Below are 24,859 nucleotides of genomic sequence, written 5' to 3'. Positions count from 1 at the left end.
GGACGGTCTAGATAATATGTTGCAAGATGTGCTATTTCTGGGACTCAAAAGCTTGTTTGTTTTTGTCATATTCATCCATTACGACTTCGAGATGATCAATTAAAGAGTTTTTTACATTAAAACAAACTTTTCCGATGGATTTTTGAAGCGCATATGTACTTCTACATTTTAAAGTTGCAACTTTATGTGAACTTTTTCTAGAAAGTTTTAAAATTTGTCCAAAAAAAAAACATTGAAAAAAAAAGAAAAAAAAAAAGAAAGTGGAAGGGGTCAATGCACCTTTCAACTACAAGAACGGTGGACCGGGCCGAGTAGCAGACGTACAATGTGCTCCTGCGGGAGCATGCTATTATGTCCCAGCTCGTGAAAACACCTCGATGCCCCCCTCCCGTTATCCCTATCGCCATTTTTTGAGCTTCATTCGTGTGTCCAGTTCTCTGCTGCCTGCCATGGCGATGTCACCTTCCTGCTTCCCCTTTCCATCCACAAAATCCTTTGCGAAACTCATCACTCCCTCTGTCACCATCAATACCTTCCGCTCCCCTCATTTTACTTTCCCTTCTTCATTTCTCTGCTCCCTTCCTTATCCCCTCTCTATATCTTATTCACCCCATTTGTTTTCTCACCTTTCACATGAGGAATGTAGAGGAAATAGGGTTTTCAGAGTAGCAGCGGTTGCGGAAGAGGAGGCGAGCCCAATTGTGGAGGAAGTTATAGACGAAAATGGGGAGAATCATTCACCAAAGTATGAAGTGAGACCATGTAAGCTCTATGCTTGCAATCTTCCGAGGAGCTGCGACATTGCTCAGCTTTCAGAAATATTCCAGCCATTTGGCACCGTTCTTGCTGTTGAGGTAAACAACTGTTTCATGGTTACTTTTATATATATATATATATATATATATATATATATATATATATTTTTTTTTTTTTGACAATGAATAATTTTTCGTTGTGTCCCATTCACTCTCTCTCCCTCTCCTTGTTCTCTGTCTTTGTCTTCTCTCTGTAATTGTCTTGAACAATCTATATTGCTGTTTTCTTCATCTCTATATGGGTATTTAGAGCAGTTTTTCAAAAGTTTTTGGTCTTCTGCCATTTCTTCATCAAATAGTTGTTTGGTTCCGTTGCACTCCATTAGAGACTGACTGGTCTTTTTGAATGACCTCTGGATCCCTCTGTGCCGATATATCAACAAGGAATTGTTTGGATTTTGAGATTCCTGATTTAGTACTTGAATGTTAAAACAAAGTGGTTGTCATAAAAGCAAGAATGAGGAGAACCATAGTAACACAATAAAGAGAACAAAAGGCTTTGCTTGTTGGTTCTTTATGCTCTATACTGTGCATATGTATTTGGTGCATGTTCAGGTAGTTCGGTTTCTGACATGTCCTTGAAGGTAGAGACTAGATAAGTATTGTGTTTGATATATGAGCTGGTTGTAGGTTTCACGGAATAAAGAGACGGGAGAAAGCCGTGGATGCGGTTATGTTACAATGAACTCTTTGGCCGAAGCGAAATCCACCATAGCTTCTTTGGATGGCTCTGTATGTAGTGCATCTCAGAATATCTGCTTCGTAATAATCTTCCTTATCATTTTTTATTATCAATTTTTCAATCATGTACTTCTTGTTGAGATCTGGTTTCCCTTTTTACTTGGATTTCTAGGATTTGCGTGGGCGTGAGATGTGCATAAGATTTGCTGCGGATATGAGTTCTACAAACCGTAACCAGGAGGCTTTCACTTCTATGACCAAGAAGAACTTGGTCTTTGAGAGTCCTCATAAATTGTACATTGGTAATGTGCCATGGGCTGTGAAACCTGAAGATCTGAGGGAACATTTTACTCAATTTGGTAATGTGGTGAGTGCAAGGCTGTTATATGATCGAAAAGCAGGGAGGAATCGTGTTTATGGGTTTGTCTCTTTCTCGTCAGAGACAGAACTTGAGGCTGCATTATCTTTTGATGGAAAGGTAATGATCTTTGCTTTTCCTTATCAGTTCACTCTTGGCTGAAGCATCATTTTATAGCATCTCCCCTTTGGTAGAACCTGCACTTTCACTTTGAGCTAAGCAAAGAATTTGGGTTTAGAGATTCAGCAGTCATTGCAGTTTCCTTATTCCTAGAACTTTGAGGAATATAAATAGTCAACATCCTATATTTTCACTATCAGCTCTTGGTTACCATGCTTATTTAGATAAGTACAGGATATATGTTTACATTGTCTGATTAAAATTTAAAAAGTAATTGAGGCTGTTTTAAGTTAAATTTAATTACTCATATTCTTTCACAGGAGTTTCATGGACGCACAATGTTAGTCAGATTAGTCAATAGAAGGAGCGAGCCATGATTGCTCTGTTAGTTTCTCTGTCTGAGAGATACTTTCTGGCACTTTTTGCTTCTTATAGTCGCTGACGATGACAAACTCTGCAGCATGCTCTCACTATAGCTGTTGGCCGGAAAACAGGTATCTTCTGCATGGAATCCTTTTACATATGACATACCTGTCTTGCAGAAGGCCTGATAGTTGTCAGTGCAGGACGATTGTATTAGATGCATTTTGAGATGAAGAGATGCATTCTTTCTACACCGAGGATGTTACAAATTCTCTTTAATGCTTTTTCTTTTCATAGGTTAAGCCTATACATTTTTGATTTGTAAAATAGTAGTTCTTTCTCTTTTTAGTTAAATGAATTGTCATTAATGTTACGCATTCCTGATATTCTGCAATTCTTGTTTCTGAAGTATGAGTGATACTACTGAATTGTTTATGTGCTTCCTTGTCGAAGTTAATGAACTTGCAGAATCATGGAGAACATGTTGCGTATCAAAAGAATTGCTCTGTACCTGCAATGTACCTCAATCAATGGATCTTTAATATTGTCTTCTTCCTTCCCGTTTATTCATTCTTCCTCTCTCTATAATTGTTTCTAGCTTTTGTATTCTTCTTCAATTGAAATATTCAGAGAGTGAGGGACCAAGTAAAACAGAAACCCAAGGAGAAGAAATATTAGCTAGGCTGTGGCTTGGCCAACTTTAGCCCAGAAAAGTCACGTGGTTCTAGAATAATTTTTTAATTCAGTGCAGTAAAATAACTTGGAACTATAATAAAATATGAGTTTAAAAAACTAGAAACTTCTTTAATGTTCGATGTCTCTTAGATTTGGAAGAACCCACCTTTAATGTGATGCAATTTAGTTATTTTTTTTAGGGATACGATTCTGTGTAATTCAGTGACCATGCCTTCAGGGTACTAAAACTATTAAATAGAAACCGTATTGTGTTATATCTACAAGCATATAATCTCTTCATGTAATTTTTCATGCCGTTCCCTATAGTGGCCCACTTAAAAGCTTGCATTACTAAGTCACAACTCTCTAAGGGTATGTAAAGTCACCGAATCATTTTGTGGGATTGGCGGGGTTTTAGGACCATGGATCACTTACGAGTTGGAGAGCTGTCACCATAGCATGATTGTTCCTCAGATACCTCAGGATCAGTAGTTTCTGCCGGCTAGGGATCTCATCGAACTAACTTCAATAAATTGGTCGGAGTTCATTTGGCAATGCTGGTTTGGTGGGATTTGGTGGAGCGTCTTCCACGCATACTTGGGAGCATTAGGCACTAATGTCTCATTGGATATGTAGATGCCTCTTCTTCTAAGATGAATAAGAGTTTTCACACTGTTTTATACCCAATCTTGGAGCCTTTTTACTTGATTGATCCTCTAGCACTAAATATAGGACCTTCTTTGATTGATTGCTTCACTAATGCGAGGGTTAGAAGCCCCTCTGCGCGCTTGTGTGTGTGTGTGTGTGTGTGTGTTGAAAGGAGTGGCTATGTGGATCTCATGGTAGTAAATTCAAAATTTTTTCTTTTATTCAATATACCTGAATTCCATTTACATGGGCAGTATCTTATCTTTCCAATTCAGTCATCCACAGTTTTTCTTTCTAGTAAACGTATGGCACCATTGATTTGCTCATTGTGGTCAAGGTCCTATTGAGAGTCTGAAAAGAGTGGGTTGGCATGTACTTCAAATAATAAAAAGAGTTGTGTTTTATGTTCAAGTTGTCAACGTGGCAAACATTGTGAGCTTCTTGTTAATGATAATAATAATAAAATAGTCACTCCTCCTTTGAAGTTAATACCCTCCTGTGGAATCTGAATCTCATTCTAGATACTATGTTCTTTTCATTGATGATTACACCATACTCACTTAGATCTTATTTCTAAAGAATAAAATCCTATGTTTTGATGTTGTTGTTAAATTTTGTTCGTTTGTTGAGTCGTATTTCCAATGCTACATTACTCAATTTCAGAGTGATGGAGGAGGGGAATACACTTAAATTTTTAGACTTCCTCTCCAAAAATGGAATTGAGCAAGAGCTTTCTTGTCCTCATACACCGCAACCAAATGGTGTGGCTGAAAGAAAGCATAGACATAAAAGAGTGGAACCTTTTGTATGACGCATGCTAGTGGAGTCCCCAATCTGTGGAGTGACGCTTTTGACACTGCAGTGCATGTTATTAATCGGTTACCTTCAATGAATACTGGTGTAAAATCTCTATATTTATCTTCATGGAGGACAACTAATTACAACATGTTATGAGTTTTTGGGTGTTACTTTTATGTTCATGTGGAAGTCAAAGGGATAAGTTGATGCCAAAAGCTGAGATTTGTGTGATCATGGGCTACAACGATATGGGTATCGTTGTTATTGTCCAAGAACCAAGAGAATGGTAATTTCTCAGCATGTGACCTTTAACGAAATGTGTTATCCTCCAAAGCTCCCAAAAATTGAAGGAGAAGACATTATAGTTGCTTCCCAAAAGCTCCAAATTAATGCTTCCTCATGCACCACTATTGACAAAATGGATTTGAGCTAACTGCATGACGAACCAACAGCTATTAGAAGTCAGTCATATGAAGGATATGAAAATAATGTACATGAAGAGCATGACAAAGGATTAATAGTCTATCAAAGAAGAAAAAGAAAGGACTAGCCCTTGAACACTTGAATAGAAAATGTGCATCAAGATGTAGCGACTCATGAGTGAGAACCTGACATATCCCTTCAAGAGTGACCAAATCAAGAATGTAGTACTTGACAATCCATAGATATTGGGGACCAAAAATCAACTCAATAGAAAGGTGGGTAAGTTATGACTCTTTGGGTTAGAGAAAAATCATAGAATAAGGCAGGGAGACTCATGCTGGGGTGGGTTGAAGAACTACTCTCAGTTGTGGAAAGGAGTTCCGGTCCCTTTCTTGGGAAAACTTCTTAAAGAGCTGGAAGGATATTTCTCATTTACGACCCATGACTATATCAGGATCTAACCTTTGGCATTCCCTCTGAGGTTCGGGCCATCAAGCTAAATTTTGATGGTTTCGGCAACCTGGGACAAGCAGGTGCTCAGAGAAATTTCAGGGATTCTTCAGCTCATTGTAGACTATCTTTTTTTGGTCCCGTCGGCACTGCCAACTGTGTGATGGCAGAAGCATGTGCCATATTATAAGGCCAATTACAATTGGGCTCAGCCCCTCATTGTGGAGGGAACTCTCTAAACGCCGTCGACAGGGCTAACAGAGTCTGCCCACCCTTGGAGATCTGAGCACCATTTCAACCAGATTCTGACTCGAGGCCCTTTCAAAAAGTTTGCAAGCATGTTTGGAGGGAAGCAAATGAGCCCGCAGGTTCCTTAGCTAAGGCAGGTGCTTTGGTGGGAAATTTTTAATAAAACTTGCTGAAAATACCCTCTTAAGTTCAGATGGAAAATTTTGTATGTTCTTCTTTGTATTCACACAGGGCTATCAGAGTCTGCCCACCACAGGGCTAACAGAGTCTGCCCCCACTCTGTTAGCCATCCACAGGGCTAACAGAGTCTGCCCACCCCCTTGGAGATCTGAGCACATTTTGATTCAGATTCTGACTCGAGGCCCTTTCAAGTAGTTTGCAAGCATGTTTGGAGGGAAGCAAATGAGCCCGCAGGTTCCTTAGCTAAGGCAGGTGCTTTGGTGGGAAATTTTTTAATAAAACTTGCTGAAACTACCCTCTTAAGTTCAGATGTTTGCTTCATGGAAAATTTTGTATGTTCTTCTTTGTATTCACAGTAGGAAATGTATACTTAATACAATACAGTCAATTTCTTAAAAAAAAAAGGAAAAACGAGAAAAGAGAAAAAAACACTTAGTAGGGTCAATATGACCTAGATCAAAATCTGGTTGAGTTTCAGGGGTACCTTGATCCTGTCAAGGCTGAATTGTAGATCGAACAAAATTAATCTAGTCTGACAATCTTTAGAGGACTAGATTATGTCCAGAAATGGTTTTTCAGAAAATGATACCTTGTACAAAATCAGCATTCAGTTTCCATAAGCATAAGGTAAAGGGAGTCATTTACACCTCATTTTCGACCCAGTCAAAACCTGCCTTTTCTTAAACCAGTGCAACATATGGATAAAATTAAATATGAATTTTATGAACTGTCATTTTTTATAATTGCAATTCCCCAAATTTTATTTGGGGAAAGTAGTAAATTATATTATGTAAAATAGAAAAGAATAAATAACAAATTATATGTAATTCTTTTCATATGTGTCATTTTATTTAGGTTTCTTTTCTTGTGATCTAAACAGAGATTCCTTAATTTTCTATGTTTTCATAGTTTCCATCATTTATTTATGTTTTATGTGACCTGATTTTGTCAACAGAGCCAGATCAAATGTAAACCTAAGCTGTGAACTTGTTGAGGCCAGTTGAGTTTTTGGGCTTGCGAATTATCTAGATGCATAATTATGAGTTTTCAGACCAGTTTAAAAGTATAAGGCAATGCCTGTTTCAAGCCCATTTTGTTCGGGGATATGAGGAAAGCAATCGTGACGAATAATACGATGGAAAAAAATATGCTGTGCAAAGTACATAGGTATAAACTCATCTCATCCATCTTCGCGGAGTTTTTAATTTTTTTATCAAATTACCTCATCACAATATTGAGCATTCCGACTTGTATTTTTTCTTAGCAGAGAAGTTTGGTGAAACTTGAACTTTGAGATGCCAAATTTTTTCTGGAAAGAAACCCAGAGGGAAAATAATGGGCAAAAATGTTCTGAAGCTGTGAACTGAAAGAAAATGAAAACTTAAAAGTTCTTGGGCATTCATTTGGAGATCATAGGCATAAAGAAACTGGGAATGAAAGGCAAAAGCACCCTGGTGGTGTATATTGAGAGATCTGGGGCTCCTTAGGAGATAATTCAAAAGGGAATGAAAGTTGGGACAGTATAAGGTTTCAGATACAACGTTATTACGGGATTTATTTTTGTGGAAGAAAAAGGGCATGACAGAGAGGGTGATGTGGGGTAAGAATGAGTTGCAAAAGAAGGCATGTGGCTGAGTGACCTGGTGAGATAGGGTTTATGGAGGAGTTTTGATTGAAGGATGGAGTTTGAGAGAGATCGAAAGAAGAAAGATTAGGCATTCAAGACTCCGTATTTCAGAGCATTCCTGCAGGAAGAAAAAAGAAAAAAGAAAGAAGGAGATTTGAGGACCTAGAGTTAGGGTTTTCGAGAGCTCAAGAAAGAAAAGGTGAGTTTTGGATTTTGAGGCAGTGACAAAGGAAAGTATAATGGAGTTTGCATCAGAGAAGATCTTGAGAATTCTGTAGTGCGACAAGAAAGGAGATACTCAAAAAATGAATCTGTTACCGAACAAATACAACAGTCTGTGGCTAGTAATTCTGGGTGATGTTTGGTCTAGACAACCTTCTGATTCATGTACTTGTGATCAAAGTAGACCTAGTTCAGTTGATTTTTCTGATCAAAGTAGACCTAGTTCAGTTGATTTTTCTGGTGAATGTTTCCTAACATTCTTGTTTTATATATATTGGTAATTTTTATAATATTCTTCAGTTCATTCACTGACCCACATGAATGGGCAAAAGCAGATATGAGATGACTTTCAAGGAAGGTGAAATGAACAAGGAATGGCTCTTGCTGCTACTTTGATCACCTTATTATTATTATTATTATTATTAATTTTCTTTTTTCATTGATATGGGTGTCGATATTGATTATGATATTGATATTATTCTTTCAATGGTTATTGCAACCATATCTCATTACCATCTTATTAGGTTTGGTCCCCTGCTGCAAGAGAACTTGGAACATGAAGAAATGACAAAGGAGTTGCTTGGCACCAAAAGGCTTGTATTTTGTGGGCATAATATTGCAGCACTAGCCTAAGGTATCCCATCCCCACCATGATGAATGGTTGCATTCTAAAATCTTGGATTTGCAGTTAAGAGCATGAGAATGTGGAAGTCATCTTAGTTGCTCAGTTTTGGCTGAACTATGCTTTGATCCTTCTCATATATATATATATATCATCATCATCATCATCATAGCCTTTTCCCAATTAATTGGGGTCGGCTACACGAATCCTGATCTACCATTGTACTCTATTAAAGGCCATACCCTCAGTGAGGCCATCAATCCCCATATCTTTTTGGACTACTTCCAACAACTTGCTTTTGGGCCTACCTCTTGCTCTTTTCAGTTCTTCCACTTCAACTAACTTGCATCTCTTAACAGGTGTTGCACTTGGTCGGTGCCATACATGGCCAACCCACCTAAGTCTACTCTCGCTCATCTTATCGCCTATTGGTGCCACACCTAAATTCTCCCAAATGGATCCTTCTTATATATCTTATGATGATATATAAGTATATAATTTCCAGATTTGTATATAAAATTGGATTATATGTCTCCGTGTATATATGTATACACGCACATGTATATGTATGTATGTGTGTGTTTTGTGTGTATTTGTATATGTTTTTTTATATTTATGTTTGTGTTTATATGCATATATATGTATGCATATATGTAATTTTGTATTCATGTGCATGCTTACATCTATGTGTGGAATATATTAGCTCATGTCCCCTGAAATATTTGTTATTGTAGAAGTCCCTCCAATTTTTTGCATTTGACATTTATAAACCTTCCCCCCCCCCCCCCCCCACCCACCCACCTTTTTTTTTATTGTTTTTTCCATAATGCCCCATTTTGGACATTCAAGGTCCAAAGTGACTGGATGTCATCGCCCTTCACGCCTTGAAGGTCTCAAGTGAACTCTCTGGTGTTGACATCGGACCTTAAAGGCTTTAAGTGATTGTACATAAGACCTTCAAGGGCCGAAATGACCTTGGAATTTCCACTTTGCTAATGTTTCAAAGCTAACAACAAAACAAATCAACTATCTCAAATTTCGACCCATAACCCTGGTGATTCCATCCCCAAATATTTATAATCCAACCCCAGCTTCATTGGAGAACTGCAACCCAGCCATGCTAATCAGATATCCCCACCCCGAATACTCAATATCCAGCTTTTATCATCTATTCCTGATGAATATCACAAAGGTTACCATATTAACAACACAATCCCACTACTGATCACTAAATCTACGTGATAAACCTAGAAATTTGAGAACCAAATTTCCCCGAAACTAACCCCCAATATTGAATTTCAGGCTTAAACCTTAGATATTTCCACCCCAACAACAAAAAAATCAGCTCGTCCTTTTCAAATTTGTTCAAAAACCAGAGATAAGGAACCAAAGAATATAGAAATTAGATGCCCATCTTCAATTTCAGGACCTATTTCCTCTCTCCAGGGCTGAAGCAGGATCCACCAAGGGCCACTTTCTTCTCTAGAACCAGATCAGGTCATATTCTCTCTGTTATCTCTCCATACAGCAGCATTTACGAGTTCAGTCAGACATTATTCTAACTACAGTTCTCGGTCATCTTGGGAGGCATTATTGACATCAAATCGAAACCCTAGACAGTTTTGTTTTTGTCGGGGGGAGGGGAGAAGCGGGTGGCGGGTGGCGGGTGGCAGGGTGCCGGTGAGGGGGGAAGCATGAAGAGCAAGCTTGAAAGAGACCCTAGAATCAAAACTTGTAGAAGCAAATGGGACCTCAGTCCTTCAGGTCTGAATAGGTCTGAAGAGGGGGCATTTGGGAAAAAATTAGAAAGGGGGAAAAAGGGTATGAACATAAAAACAAAACTTTGAAGATAGGAGACATGCATATGAATTTCCCTATATTCTACAAACTCATATATATTGTAGTGACACAGGCAGAGATATATTTGTACTCCCAACTTCAAGGTGTACTAAGACTGCCATGGAGCATTGGCCTCTCCATAGGCTTCTAAGATTACAACTTTGGCAATATCATGTGCATAGGCATGGTTGATGGGCCGTTGAGTGCTTACTAAATTGATGATGCATTTATTACCAAACAGTGAAAGCATAAACATATAAGGTGCTTTTGGGTGCGTATAATTCACTGCACAGACTGTTGTATTCAGCACAAATGCAAATTGCCTCCTTGGTAGTTTTGACCTTTTGTCTAAAAGCAGTATTTACCATATAAGTGGGGTTAATCTTTTGTAGACATTGACAATTCAGGAAACATCTAAATTATGTGGCGCTGGCATATATGGTCGTGCTATCCATGACTTATAAGCCATCCAAATGCCTTCATAATATTTATGGACACATGCCTGCCCTCCCCTTCTTAGATCTTTATTCGCTTTCTAGAGCATGAATTGTTCAGACTTAATTTGATCCTTCATAGTTATGTTGCAGAAACATGTTGGAGACTCTGATTTTCACAATATGTATTTAGTATTCCCCAAAAGTTTAGGTTCACATCCATTAAAAGGAAGGAACTGATGGCGTCCCCCCGCTCTTTCACGCAACTTTTCTCCGGCCACCCCCCATTCCCCCTCCCTCCACTCAGCTTCCCCCTTGGCCTCCCCCCTTGTTGCCACGTGGGCTTGCTTAACTCCCTTGTTGGCTACTTTTCTCCCCCCCGTTTTGACCTTCGTGCCATGGAGAAATGGGCTCAACGGTCTTGGAATGACCCTAACAATGGCTGCTGCTTCCTTCAGCGTGGAGGCATCCTTTTTTCCTTTCCTTCCAGGGAAGGGTCGGAGATGGCCTTGTGCTCTCCCCCTTTGGCCTTCAAAGGTGCTACCCTCACCATATCTCGCTGGAACCCTAGTGTGAGAGCTTTTCTCCCTTGTCGTATTTGGCTTCGGGCTTTCAACATACCCCCCATGTGTGCAACCCGAGAACTTACAAGGCTATTGGTGAAGCAGTTGGGGGCTTCATCTGCATTAATTGGAAATCTTCGGAATTCCTACCCTTTGGGTCGATACAATTGCTCATTGATTCTCTTTCGTTGGAGCTTATCCCTGAGGCGATTTGGCTTGACAACAATGGCTTGTACTTCCGGGTTAGCTTGGCCTGGATCCCGGCTTCGCCGCCTTCCAAACTCCACTTCCAAGCTACCCATCGCTCGCCACGCCCTCGAGACTTTGGTTCCCCTTCAGTGTTTTAAAATGCGGGATGTGGCCAAAAGCGGTGGGGGGGTCGATGCGGCTATGCGGCTCAGATGTTGGTGCATCACGACGATGCGGTTAATAAATGTAAAAGAATTCTAAAAAATCTAAAAAAATAGGTTAATACATAGAAAAAAAATATGGAGGTGATATATGTGATAGTAGGTATTTTAGTTTAATGATTAACTTCAAAATTATTAACTGTCGGAGATTCTGTATCCAGTTATCCACTATCCCCTAGAAACTAGCTTCATAAGACAATCAACAATCAACAACCATAAGCATAAATTTGCACCATAAGTACAACCATAAGGACAAAAGCACAACCATCAACAGCCATAAGCACAGCCATAAACAACCATAAGCACAAAATAGTGATATTACAAACCAAAAGTCCAGCTCAAGAAGAGTTAATAGTTAATAACTTAATACAATCATCCATATTGAGAGTCATTTTGAAATTTGAAATCAAAATTTGCCCCCCGATTTCTTACCACAAATTCACCCTAACATTCTCAAATTAACAATCAAATGCATCAAATCAACATTCAAGTATCAAACAACCGCCAAATCGAAGATTTGGATGAAAAATAAATTTCTGCAAAATTGTTTTTGCCCTCGAGTTAATGCAAAAAATGCCACAAAAGTGGCTGGAAATCATCGTTTAGGGGGTTTAATACCCCCCCAAACAGCTTCCCCCATTCTTGGATAGTCAAAAAGACCATTTTACCCCTCCCTGAGGGGCAAAATCGAAAAAAATTTTAGTGGAAGGGGATGCGGTGCGATGCGGGATGCGGCTACGATGCGACGCATATGCAGTCACATAGGTCAAAAGCGCATATGTGGTAAGTTCTGATGCGGAGCCCACCGCATACCGCATGATGCGGTCGCATATGCGGTGATGCGGCCACATTTTAAAATACTGTTCCCCTTCTCCGGATGGTTGGACTCTGGTTCGCAGTTAGAAGCCGCACCGGAGAGGTTGTCCCAACATTTCTGGCGGCCAACATCCTCATTTCTGGCGTGCAAGCCTGTGGTTGTTGTCCCTCTCGATCGCCATACGCCTCGTGCTGAAGCCTTGCTGCCTGCTGTTCCGCCGTCGCTGCCACCAACCTCTTCCCTTGACCATCCCCCATTGGTTGAGAGGGTGCCCTCTTTGGTCTTGAACCTCCCCTTGCCCCTGCAGATTGGTTCTTTTTCATGCAAGTTACCTGCTGGCTCCTCTTCTTCGTGCCACATGTCGTCTACTGTGGTCTCCTTTGGGTTGTGCCTTTTGTTTCCTATTTTGCCTTTGTTGTTTCTTCTCTTTTGCCTTCTCTACCCCCTCCTTTCTCCTCTATTCCTTTTTTGAACCCCCACCCTCTCTTTGGCTGCTTCTCTATCGTCACTTGCCGCATCCTAATCCCCCTTCTGTGGAAGCCTTCCCTGGCGACACGTTTGCTTTAGTGTTGCCGCCGCCTCTCTTAGTTTATGCTCCCCTTTGCTGCTGCCACTTGGTGCCAATCCCATTTTCCCTTTGTTTCTCAGCCACTTGGCAGTCACCGTTCTTCCTTTTCCTTCTCTCCCTTTATGTCGCCTTCTGGAGTCTCATTCTCCACACCGTGCTCTTCTCCCATCCCTTCGTCTGTGCAGCCTCCTTCTTCATCGGCTCTTTCGGCTTCCCTCCCCTCTTCGTCGCGAGGCTTTGCTCGTCTTCTCTAGCCTCCTTCATCACCTGCCCTTTCTTTGTGCGAGGCCTCCCCTCCCTTGTCGACCCTCGTTCGCCCTTGATGCCCCCCTCAATCACGGCAAGGCTCAAGCCCTCTCGCCAATCAGTTTGTCCCCTAATAGCTCTCATCCCCCCACTTTGGCTCCTGCCTGCCCCCCCCCCCCTCGGTGCCCCGCTTGGGTCTCGGCCTCATTCTCCTCTGTTTCAGCCTGGCCTCCCTTTCTTTCATCTCTCCCCCCATCTCTCGTGCCTCCTGCTGGAGGGGTAATCTCCACCTCTCTCTCTCCATTGGGGTCTCCCCTTCCTCTTGCCCTTGGTGATTGCCCCTTTTCCCCTTCCCTGGCCTGTTTTCGTGGGGAGCCCCATGGCACCCTCGTCCATCTCTCTGACGATTTTGATTCCACCAAAGCTTTCGACGCTGCCCTGGGTGACACCCTCAAGGTAATCCAGGTGATGGTTATGGCTTTCCCGGCCATCGGGAGGCCCTCATCAATTTCATTGAAAATGACCCTTTCTTCCAAGCGAACTTTAGATCCAAGAGCCGGAGGGAAATGGTTGATCTCATCTGCCACATCAATACTGATCGTCATGGGCCATTCGCTGACCCCCCCAAATGCCGATTTGCCTTCTTCGAGTGATCGCTCAGTCACTTGTCTCACAGGGAGACGTTCTGCCCTCTCTCTCTCCCTTCCATGAAGATTTTAACCTGGAACATTAGGGGGCCTCGGTGACCCTTTGAAACGCCGACACATTCTCAACTTCTGTCGGCAACACCCACTTGCGATCCTGGTTTTGCTAGAGACCAAACTGCTTGCTGCCTTGCTCCAAGACGTGTATCAAACTTGGGGTTGACGTCCCTGCCAATGGCTAGCTCTACTGTCCAATGATGCATCTGGAGGTATATGGGTCATCTGGGACCCTTCTCTTCATTCTCTCTCATCCTTTCTTATTGGGGAGTTCTCAGTCTCAATCTCCCTTCTTAGCACATCGATGGTTTACCCTGGAAAGTTTCTGCTGTGTATGGCCCCATCTCCCAAGCTCGAAGAGATAGTTTCTGGTCTGAACTTCAATCCATTGCCTCAGCTTCCCCCTCGACTTGGTGTATTGGGGGGTATTTCAATATTACTCGGTGGTCTTTGAACGGAACTCTAATTCAACGATTTCCCTCGCGATGGCGTTCTCTGACTTCATTACTGGCAATCAACGGTTGGATGTACCCCTTCAAGGGTCTCGCTTCACCTGGTCGAACCACTCGGAAAACCCCTCTCTATATAAGCTTGACCTGTACCTCCTTTCTCTTGAGTGGGACTCATCTTTCCCCAACTCCCACTCTGTAGCCCTCCCCAAGCCTATTTCCGATCACCGGCCTATCCTTCTCAACACTGCTGCCCTGGGTTGAGGTCCCAAGCCCTTCCGTTTTGAGCTGTCTTAGTTGGAGGAGCCCCATCTTCCCTCCCTCATTGCCTTGTGGTGGCTTTCTTTCTCCCCTATCGTTCGTGGTTGGCCTGGCTTTCGCCTTCAGCGTAAGCTATATCTTTTAAAACTTGCCCTTAAGGACTGGTGCAGAAACCTTTTGGGGAATTTTTTGGCCCAAAAGCAGCCTTTCTCGACACTATTATCCGTCTTGATTCTCGAGGAATCTGCACCCCTCTCTCTTGCTAACCAAATTGAGCACTGCGAAGCCAAGTTAGCTCTCCATTCCATTCTTCATAAGGAGGAAATCTTTTGGGCACAGCGCTTCAGGGTCAAGTGGTTTAAATTGGGCGATAATAACACTGATTTCTTCCATAAGATTGCGAATTGTCGCAAACGTGACAATACTATTTCCCTTATCAAAGTTGGAGATCAGCATCTCGACCAACTGCAGCTCACTTCATCTACTTTTTCCAGACCCTTTTCAAGGCCCGAGGCCTTTTATGTCATCCCTTAGTTTCAGGGCTCTCCCACCCGAAAAAGTAGTGTGGTTGGAATGCCCGTTCGAAGTAGCTGAAATCCTTGAAGCAGTCAACTCCTTAGGCCATGATAGAGCCCCTGACCTGATGGCTTCCCTGTTGCTCTCTTCCTTCAGTTTTGGGGCACCCTTAAGACAGACGTGGTGGCTTTGTTTGCTGATTTCCACGTTAGCAGAGTGATCAATAGCCATGAATGCTACCTTCTTGGCTTTAATCCCCAAAATCGAAGGTGCGGAGGAATTAAAAAACTTTACGCCAATCAGCCTAGTCAATAGCTCTTACAAGATCCTCTCCAAGGTTTTAGCCACTAGAATCCGTGAGGTACTAAGTTGGGTTATCTCACCCACTCAAGGTGCTTTTGTCAAGAATCGTCAAATCTTAGGCGGTGCTCTTATTGCGCAAGAATGCCTTCATACCTGTCATTTGGCAAAAACCCCTAGTTTGGTTATTAAGCTAGATTGGGAGAAGGCGTATGACCACAGCGATTGGGATATTCTCGATGAGGCATTACACCGCATGGGCTTTTGTGCACGTTGGCAGAGGTGGATGAGTGGGTGCATTTCCTCACCCACTTTCTTGGTTATCATCAACGGCACACCCAAAGGCCTATTTCAAGCTTCTAGGGTTCTGAGGTAAGGCGACCCCCTTTCGCTTTTCCTTTTCTCTATTGCTGCTGAAGTCTTTAGTGGTTTCCTTTCAGGTCTGTACCATGCTGGTCTGGTCAAGGGCTTCTAGGCTATAGCCCCAGGGGACCTTCAGTCTCCCACCTTCAATACGCCGATGACACCCTCCTTTTTTGTGATGCCTTACCTGATCAGGTCCACTACCTTCGCATTTTTCTCAGATGCTTCCGATGGGCTACGGGTTTCAAAGTTAACCTTGCCAATACCAGTATGATGGGGGTGGCCATGACTTTGAAGTCAGTGTCCATTTTTGCTGATCTTTCGGGCTATGATCTTTCGAGCTACAAAGCTCAACTTTTGCCTGCCTCTTATTTAGGTTTTCCTCTGTGTATTGGGAAGCCTAAAGCTAGTCAATGGTCCCATATTATTGATAAGTTCGATAGGAGTTTTGCAGGATGGAAAGGCCATTTCCTCTCCCCTACAGGTAGACTCACCCTGATCAAGGCGACTCTCTTTGACACCCTTATTTACCACATGTCCCTTTTCTCGATCCCGGTCTCTGTGGCAAATTGGCTCGAACAACTCATGATAAATTTCATCTGGTCTGGCACCAATGGAAGGAAATTTCACCTCATTGCTTGGGAGACGGTCTGCACCCCGAAATCCCTTGGAGGCCTGGGCATTCGCAACATTAGGAAGACCAATGTTGCACTCATTGGTAAGTGGTGGTGGAGGTTTGCATCCCAAACAGATCACTTATGGCAATAGGTGGTCTGTCGCCCTTCCGAGGTTTGGTTCCTTGACTCCAGGGTCCCCTACAATGCCTCAAGTATTTGGAAGGGTTTCCATTCTTGCTTCACCGGTTCCTCTCCCATATCCGCTTTCATCCTAGAGAGGGTAACTGTATTGCCTTTTGGTCGGACATTTGGCTGGGTCACACCCCACTCAGGGACTCATTCCCCACCCTTTACCATTGGCTAGATATCAGTTATCCACCATTACTGAGAAATTTGAACTCTCCCCTCAGGGAAGGGTTTGGACCCTCCCCTTGGGGAATGGTTTGGACCCCTACCTTCAAAAGGCCCCTTAATGACTCTGAATTAACATGTTTTCTTGATTTGCAGACCCTACTCCACAACTTCTTCCTCCCTTCTTGGTTTTGATAAGGTGGTCTGGAGCATTTCCCCTTCAGAAGTGTTTTGGTTGCCTCTTTTAAGAAGGCTCCCCTCTTGTCCTCCCTTCCCCCCTCCCCCTCCTCTCCTACCCACATTGCTGCTAAGGCCTGGGATTCTCTGGCTCCCCCTAAAATCACCTTCTTTATTTGGTTGACCACCCATGAAAGGGCCTTAACCATGGACCATCTTCAAAGAAGGGGCCTGCAACTACCCAACATGTGCATCATGTGTAAGAAAGATGCTGAAACCAATGCTCAGCTCTTTCTACATTTTGAGATAGCGTCTTTCCTCTGGAACTCCATCCTCCAACTGTTTGGCTGGGTTTGGGTCACCCCTCAGTCTGTTCCACAAATCTTTTCTTACCTTTCACCCCTATGGGCTAGATTAGGTATTATTCTTTGGAAAGCTTCTGTGGCAGCCTTACTCTGGACTCTGTGGTTGGAAAGGAACGAGAGAACCTTTAGGGGAAAATTTTCTAATCCTGTCATGCTGATAGAAGAGGTGAGTTCTTTGGTCATCTTTTGGGCAACCAACTTTAAACCTTTCAAGTGCTTCTCAGTGGCGGACTTCCACCAAAATTGGAAGGCTATGCTTCAGTTAAGGCCTATCCAAGTTCCTAGATCAGCCTCTTGGTTACCTCCTTCTCCAGGGTGCATTAAGCTTAATTTCGATCGTTGCTCCCTGGGCAATCCAGGACCCTCAGGTGTAGGTGGCATCTATCGCGACCATGCCGGTCGCACCCTCCTCTCCTTTGAGCAGTCCATCGATAGCTCAGACTCCACCGAGGCGGAGGCAATGGCCCCCCTTCATGGCCTTCGACACTTCAACAGGGCCTGGGGAAACTCTCTAGTGATTGAAGGAGATTCTGCCAATGTTATCCCTTGGGCTTCTACCCCATCCCAGTGCCCTTGGAGGCTAGAGTCCGTGTTTGACGAAATCCAACATAGGTGCTCCCTCTTGCAAATCGCTTGGAAGCATACGTGGAGAGAGGCCAACTCCATCGCTAACTCTCTAGCCAAATCTGGAGCTCTGGGCTCAAATTCTGTGGACTGTCCACTGAAGATCACCTAGCTTGGTTTTGATCCTATTATAGCTTTGTACTTCATCTGCTCTGTTATGGGCTCTATTTCTGTTGCCCTGTAAAGGGGTATTATTGTCCTTCACCACTCCTTGTGGGAATGCAACTTTTATATTTTCTTTTTACCTCAATACAAGTAAGCATTCTCAATAAAAGAAATGTCTTTATGTCGGTAGTACATAGTGTTTGATGAGAGAGCTTGGGTTTCTTAAACATTATGGGCTAATAAATGGAGTGACTGATTATGTTTGTGGTGTCATGCTCAATTTATTCTTAATGTAAACCAAGAGATTCTATTTACTCATATATGGATATGAAATGGGTTTGCATGTTCAATACAAGGCTACATATCTAGTTTATTAATCTCACTTTTTATGAGTTAGGGCCAGTTTGGATGTCAGAAAAAAATATCCACGGTGAAAAAAATGGCAGTTTTTTCCATCTCAATTGGAAAACATTCTAGTTTTATTTTATTATATTGGTAAACTATTTGGATGTATAATTTTATTGATTTGTCGAGAAAAACTAAGGCCAGTGAATTTCAATGTGCTTACCCCCTGCCCCTTTTCTCTCGGTGCCTCTCAAACCTCTTGTATTTCTAGAGAGAGGGAGGGGACGATGGAGAGGATCGAAGAACCAACGCTTCTCGCCCTTTTAGGGAGCTTTGCATAGGAGAAGCTTGGGCGATCGTTAACCTTGCAAAATCCACCATCGATCTTAGAGAACACGACCTTATGACACCTTTGTTGAATTGGAAGCCACTTCTCGTCTTGTGAAATGTCAGGCATGCTCTTCTTCTTTAATGGCCCCTAAACCTATGGCAATTCCTTTGGTAAAAAGTGCCAAACGAAGATTCAGAGATAAACCCACCACTGTTTTTGATGGAGAAACCAGAACCTGGTCTTATTTTCATGTCAGGATTTTCTCGTAATCTATGGGTAAAGAGGGAAAATTGAGGGTGGGGAACAATTGGGTTCAGTGAAAGAAAGTGGGAAGATTGGAACCTGAGTTTTCCTTTGAGAGAGAAGCTGGGATTTCCCAAGAGAGAGAAAGAGAAAGGAGAGGAGCACAGGCTTGAGGAAACGGTTGCGGACCTGGGGTTTCTAGAGAGAGAGAGGGTTGGGGGCTCTTGGGATTTCTATAGAGAGAGAGAATGGTGGGCTTTCTCTCAGCTCCCTCGTAACAGAGAGAGATTGAGGAATACAGATTCCGTAAAAAAAAAAGCCTAAGCTTCTTTAGAGAGGAAGACATTGAGAAAACCAGAAAAATGGCATACCTGTTTTTGCTCTACAACTGCCTTTGATGCCTTGTGAGCTTTAAGTGAGAGAGAGGGCTTGATCTTGGGAGAGGTGTTCCCGACAGTAGCAGAGAGTTTCTTAGCAGCAGAACTCCGGGTTTTGAACGAGAGAGAGTAGAGAGTTTCTACGTAGCAGAGCTCTGGGTTTTGAACGAGAGAGAGCGTAGCTCTATGTTTGCATGAGAGAGTAGAAGGAGACGAGGGAAAATCATGGAGGTTAGGGAAGAGCGTGAGGGTTAGAGAGAGAGAGAAAGGTGTGAGAAACGCGAATCAAGCCAAAAAATCCAAGTCTAACTTGAATTTTTTTGGATGGCAATTTTTGCCTTGAGATGGAATTCTTTTTTCTTTCAATCTAAAAATATGACAAAAGCATACGGTTGTCTAAATGGTTGGTCAAAGTCAGTTTCACAATATTTTTTGGATTGCAATCCAAAAATATTCTAATTTTGTGTACATCCAAACTGGCCCAGCTATTGTAATTTATTTTTTGTATCTCTTGTTACGCTGTATCTTAGGGCTAGTTTGGATGTACCTAAAATTGGAATATTTTTGGATTGCAATCCAAAAATCTTCTGAAATGGACGTTGACCATTTGGACGACTGCACACTTTTGCCAGATTTTTAGATTGGAAGAAAAAAAAATCCCATAACAAGGTAAAAATTACCATCCAAAAAAGTTCAAGTTAGACTTGAATTTTTTTGGCTTGAGTCGCGTTTTACGCGCCTCTCTCTCTCTCTCTAACTCTCACGCTCTTCTCTTTCCTCCTTGCTTTACCCTCGTCTCCTTCTTCCTCTGTTTAGCGGATCACAAATTATTTTGCAGATCGTCCCTCCCATCACCCCAAACTTCCTTTGCGAAACCCTCCTCTCTCTACACCCAATGGCCATGGCCCTCGATCTCTCCATTCTCCTCATAGGCAACAACTTCATCAAGAAGAAGAAGAGTATGAAGAAGAGGATGAGGAGGAGGAGGAACTAGAGAGAGAACACTAGACACTCTGAAGAAGAAATTTCCGAAAGTTAGGGTTTTGGGTCTAGAAAGTGCATGTCCGGCGTCTGCAATTCATGGTTTCTTTCCACAATAATACAAGTTGGGGTTATCAGAATTTCATCAATAATGCTGGTTTCATTCAGGATCTTTGCAATTTAGGGTTTTCATAGCTAAGGGGATCAGAAACCTTGGGACTCTGCATCATCAGGGTTTTACATATCTGGGCTTCTTGACTGGTTTTTGAATTTTTATTTAAGGTCTCTACAATTCAGGGCTTTTTCAACACAGGCTTTCTGGAAGTTAGGCCTTCCATCAATGGCTGAGCATTTGGCTTCAATATTTGGTATAGAGAAGGACATAGTTAACTGCCCATTCTATTTCAAGATTGGAGTTTGCAGGCATGGTGATTCTCGTCTTCGTAATCGACCAACCATAAGCCCCACGCTCCTTCTCTCTAACATGTATCATAGAGTTAACCAAGTTTGGTCTTCATAATCGACCAGCCATGGAACCCCAAAAACTCCAAAAACACTGAAGATTTCTACGAAGACAAACACGAGGCATTAAGCAAGTTTGGTGAAGGTTGCTGCAAGGTTCAAGCAAGGGCTTGGTTATTCTTATGGTGAATCAACTTTCCAAGCCTCTTCTCATTCTTCTCTGAGCAATTTTGTGAAGGCCACAAACACAGATAAATCATTGGAAGATTCAAAGCAGAAGCAGTCTTGTGAGAAATTGTGAGATATGCCAACAGATTTCACGCTCCATCTCCAAAATTCACTCCCTTGTGCAAAACCCATTACAGGAATACTATCAGGGCACCACATTTTGCTCTACAACCTATAGACCAGCTAAAAAGAGAGGCAAAAAAAGAAAAGAAAAAAGAGAAACGCTCTCTATATTTAGCCAAAGAATGTCCCAAGAGTGCCCATTTTGGACGTTCGGTTCTAACTATTTAATAACTCAGAATCCAATGTCTCTGTTTTTTTTAAAAAAAAAAATTATCCCAAAATTTCACTTAAAAAAAAAAAACTCATGACTAGCTTTTTAATCCGAGGGAGCAAGTGTACAATTTCCTCTCATGAGAGCATATAAGGCTGCCACCGGGCCGGTGCGGCCCAGGCTCGACAAAAGCCAAAAAAACAGGCGCAGCCCAAAACCTGCTTTATTAAAGCCTGGCCTGTCCCGGAAGTGCGTTTTGGGCTGGCCCAAATATAGGCGGCCCAATTAGAAGCCTTTTGTTTTTTTAAAGGTTAAGGTTTGTATAGAGCCGAAGCTCAATCAAAGTGAAGCACACCTGCAAATAGTGTTGAGAAATGTGGTTTCAACACTGAAAATCTTTGTGATAGCCTTAAAATATATTTATATTTTTAATTATAAAATTTAAAGCTTAAAAAATAGGGTGGATCAAGCAGATCAATGAAAACTTGAAAATCTTAAAAAATTAATGGTCCAAAAAATACGTTACAAGATGCAATATTTCCAAAACTTGAAATTCATTTCTCTCATGTCCATGCATGTTGATGTCAAGATGATCAATTTGGGGATATTTGGCCACCAAAACAACCTCTTCTACTGAAATTTTTGAGGTAGGTTCTAATTTGTGTTTAGAGCCTCGGCTCTATATAAACTTTTTCCTTTTCTAAATCTCTTAAAGCTAAAAAAATGTCACACTTTCTATGCGGCCAGTCTGCATATTGTAGAAATACAGACTTGGCAATAAATATATTTCTTAAATATAATTTATTCTTTATTTTTATATAGTATATAATATTTAACATGGAGAATGAAAACTAAAAATAATAATTATATTAATAAAACATTTGAACTGTTAATTACAATTGTTTTTAAATGGACCACCTATTTGCATCCATCTTTAAGATGTATATTTTATACCTCTAGGCCGTGTAGGTTGTAGAAATGTTGTCCAACTTGCATGAAACGATTTTCCAAAAAAGAATTCTACAAAGAAATTATACTAAAATAACTGGTTTGAAAATTTTAAAAATAAAAATGTTAGGAAATGAAAAGTATTTACTAAAATAACTGGTTTGAAAATTCCCCACCCCCACCATCCCCTCTCTCTTTAAAAATCCACCTCCGCTCTCTTAAAAGAAAAAAATATTGAGTCAACGGACTCACTAGACCGCACAATCACAAATTCTTTTTCAATGGTTAGGAAAATATTTTTCAATCGATAGGAAAATATTTTAATATTTTATTTTATTATATTTAATTTCTTATAGATCACTACAAATTTGAATCCAAGATCCATACAAATAATGGGCGTTCAAGGGAGCTGCATGAAAATAGTATGATCCAAGATCCATACAAATAATGGGCAAGGGAGCTGCATGAAAATAGTATGAGTTGAAGGACTCATAAAAACCGGGTCGAAAATAAAAAAATGAATCATTTTCCTTAAAAAAATTTGAGTACATTGAAAATAAATCCATTTACTTTCTATCGCTATCTTTAGAACCAAGGTTTCTCACCCCCACAATCCTCTCACTCAGAACCCATTCTCCCTCTACGTAAAATAAGACCCATTTTCTCAAACTTTCTTATCTCTCTCTAGTTTTCTTCTCCACAGTCGTAGAGAAAGCCCGGAACGAGGTCACTTGCATTAGTTGGAAAAGAAAACAGCAACATGTTAAAAAAATTGATGGAATATATTAGCAGATATGTTTGCCTGCAAAGAGAGTGAGTGAGAGAAGGCATGGGCAACTTGCAAAAAGGGGCATGCATGGATCTGGGAACACGGCAAACAACGCATAAACCCCTCCCATCATGACAGAAATTAAAATAAATCCTTCCCTATTCTTTTTTCTTTCTTTGATTTTCTCTCTCAACATTTTTTTTGTCTTGCACTCAGGTTTGTTTCCATTGGATTGACACCAGAAAACCTCTCAGAGATTACAAAGGTGGCTACTACAGTCAGTAAATATTTTCTACTCTCTTCTCTGCAATTCTGTTCCATAAAACAAAAAAATAAGTTTTAGCTAGAGTGGAAATCTATTGGTATCACATGAAACTAAGTAAAGCTTTTTGAGACAGAGAGATGCAGGAGAGGGTGTGAGAAAGAGAGACCCACTTCTCTTGTTCCTACAAAGAGAGAGAAACTAAAAATTTTGGGCCTCAGGCTGGCTCGTTAAAAGCCCGTCCAGAGAAGAGAGAAATTTTTTGGGCCATTTTGGGCGGGCACGTTAAAAGCTCGGCCCAGCACTGAAGCCAATTTTCGGTGTGAAACGAGACTGGAAATGGCCTGAAATTGCAGTCCGGCTTGGAAGCCCGATGCCCAACCAGAGCATTGGCAGCCCTAGATATGATTTTTATTATTAAACGAAATTGAAACAAAAAATTAGAGTGCTCGCCCAGTTTTCGGAGCTTGAAACATGATTGAAAAATAAAAATTGATTTTAAGAAGATTAGTGAGTGTCAAGCTTCATCAATGCAAGTCGGTTTTTCGACACATTTATCTAGGTTGGTCTCTCTCTCTTGGACCATTTTTAGATTTGTGCCTTCTTTGCACAGTGACCATGCTAATTTTCTATGTATCATTCCAATTCTAACTGATGTCTCTGAAGAGACATCTCTCTCAATCAAAATTGATGCTAATTCAAGTATCGTATGATCACCTCTCTCTTTCTCCCTCTTAAATGGATACTAATTCAAGTATCATATGGACAACCCCTCACTCTCGTTAACTAAAAACTCCATCGATGTGGAATTTTTTATGTACATCGAGTATGGACTACATTGAGATTGATGTATGGTTGGAAAAAAATTGCAATGAAAGAAGGCAAAAACCAGTTGCACAAAAAATAAGGCCCGACAAGGCTCACCATGAAACGAACTTTACAAAAAGTGGCCCCTGATTACACCCAATAGCAATGGTATCCAAGAACCTCGAACTTCATATAGCCCGCAGAAATTACGGGCTCAAGTTCTTCTAATTCTCATAATCAACCATTTTCAATCAAGGGCGACGCAGTTTGAAAGTACCCCTACCTCGCTAAAAATCAGAATCATCGTTTCTTTCCCTGTTAACATGACCTTTTTGTTTGAAATGCAATGTTGAATCTCGTCCATTGCTGATCTCCACACCCATGGTACAGTTTTTCCACCATGAGATAACATTAGCTGAATCCCCTTCGATTATCACTCATTATATTATGTGATAATCACAATATTTGTATCCAAATTTTATGTGGTGGACGTTAGCCAAAACCAACTTTCCTGCTTCCAAAGACTTCCAGAAAAACTAGAATATTTTGAACCTGGACACGGTTAACGACACCGCACATCGCTAGGCCCATTGGGATTTAGCAACGGGCCCTGCATTGTGGGACCAGATCAGCCTTTTGTTGGTCTAGTGAAACTTACTGGATCCAATAGTGGTGATCTAGTCCACAAATTTTCTAAAAACTCTTTCCGTCAAAATTTCAAGTGGGGTGTTTACATTTTTTATTTGTGAAAGAGAATGTCTGCTGCCCATTGATGTTGACAATTGCCGAACCACAAATATTTGTACTATGCTTATCTTATTTTTCTATTCAATTTTTCTTTCCCTTTTTTCACTGGTTTTTATCCTTTACGTCGCTATATATAGATTTTGAATTC

The 24,859-nt window shown here is 41.3% G+C and overlaps 1 protein-coding gene and 1 non-coding gene across 12 annotated transcripts; one reads left to right on the top strand and one right to left on the bottom strand.

Annotated features, from left to right (window-relative positions):
* Positions 1–326: 326 nt before the first annotated feature.
* On the top strand, positions 327–23,859 carry LOC18428483 (RNA-binding (RRM/RBD/RNP motifs) family protein). 11 transcript variants are annotated; one of them, XR_002280004.2, is made up of 6 exons: positions 385–854; positions 1,446–1,577; positions 1,669–1,974; positions 2,295–2,468; positions 6,716–6,927; positions 7,028–7,913. XR_002280004.2 is itself a non-coding variant. In XM_011622970.3 (4 exons), exons 1-4 carry the CDS (start codon positions 450–452, stop codon positions 2,349–2,351), a joined length of 900 nt encoding a protein of 299 aa, XP_011621272.2. In that variant the 5' UTR covers positions 384–449; the 3' UTR covers positions 2,352–2,892. The 11 variants fall into 11 exon arrangements, 2 of the variants coding, with proteins under 2 accessions (XP_011621272.2, XP_006837862.2); XR_002280005.2 differs by having other exon boundaries at positions 7,025–7,913; XR_016041503.1 differs by having other exon boundaries at positions 387–854; positions 1,446–1,547.
* Positions 23,729–23,827, bottom strand: LOC148780483 (U6 spliceosomal RNA). The gene has a single exon (XR_016041815.1). It is a non-coding gene; the product is annotated as a U6 spliceosomal RNA (small nuclear RNA).
* Positions 23,860–24,859: the final 1,000 nt, after the last annotated feature.

This window comes from Amborella trichopoda, chromosome 9, assembly GCF_054954075.1.
Source record: "Amborella trichopoda isolate Santa Cruz 75 chromosome 9, AtrichopodaSantaCruz75HAP2 v2.0, whole genome shotgun sequence".
Classification (NCBI taxonomy): domain Eukaryota; kingdom Viridiplantae; phylum Streptophyta; class Magnoliopsida; order Amborellales; family Amborellaceae; genus Amborella; species Amborella trichopoda.
Note: the sequence above shows the minus strand (reverse complement) of the source record. Positions and strands in the feature narration are given on the sequence as shown.

Excerpts from the sequence above, each read along its gene's own strand:
- LOC18428483 (XM_011622970.3), top strand. The coding sequence starts at position 450 with ATGGCGATGTCACCTTCCTGCTTCCCCTTTCCATCCACAAAATCCTTT. Across the intron at positions 855-1,445 it reads GCACCGTTCTTGCTGTTGAG|GTTTCACGGAATAAAGAGAC; the intron begins GTAAACAACTGT and ends AGCTGGTTGTAG. Across the intron at positions 1,578-1,668 it reads CATCTCAGAATATCTGCTTC|GATTTGCGTGGGCGTGAGAT; the intron begins GTAATAATCTTC and ends TTGGATTTCTAG.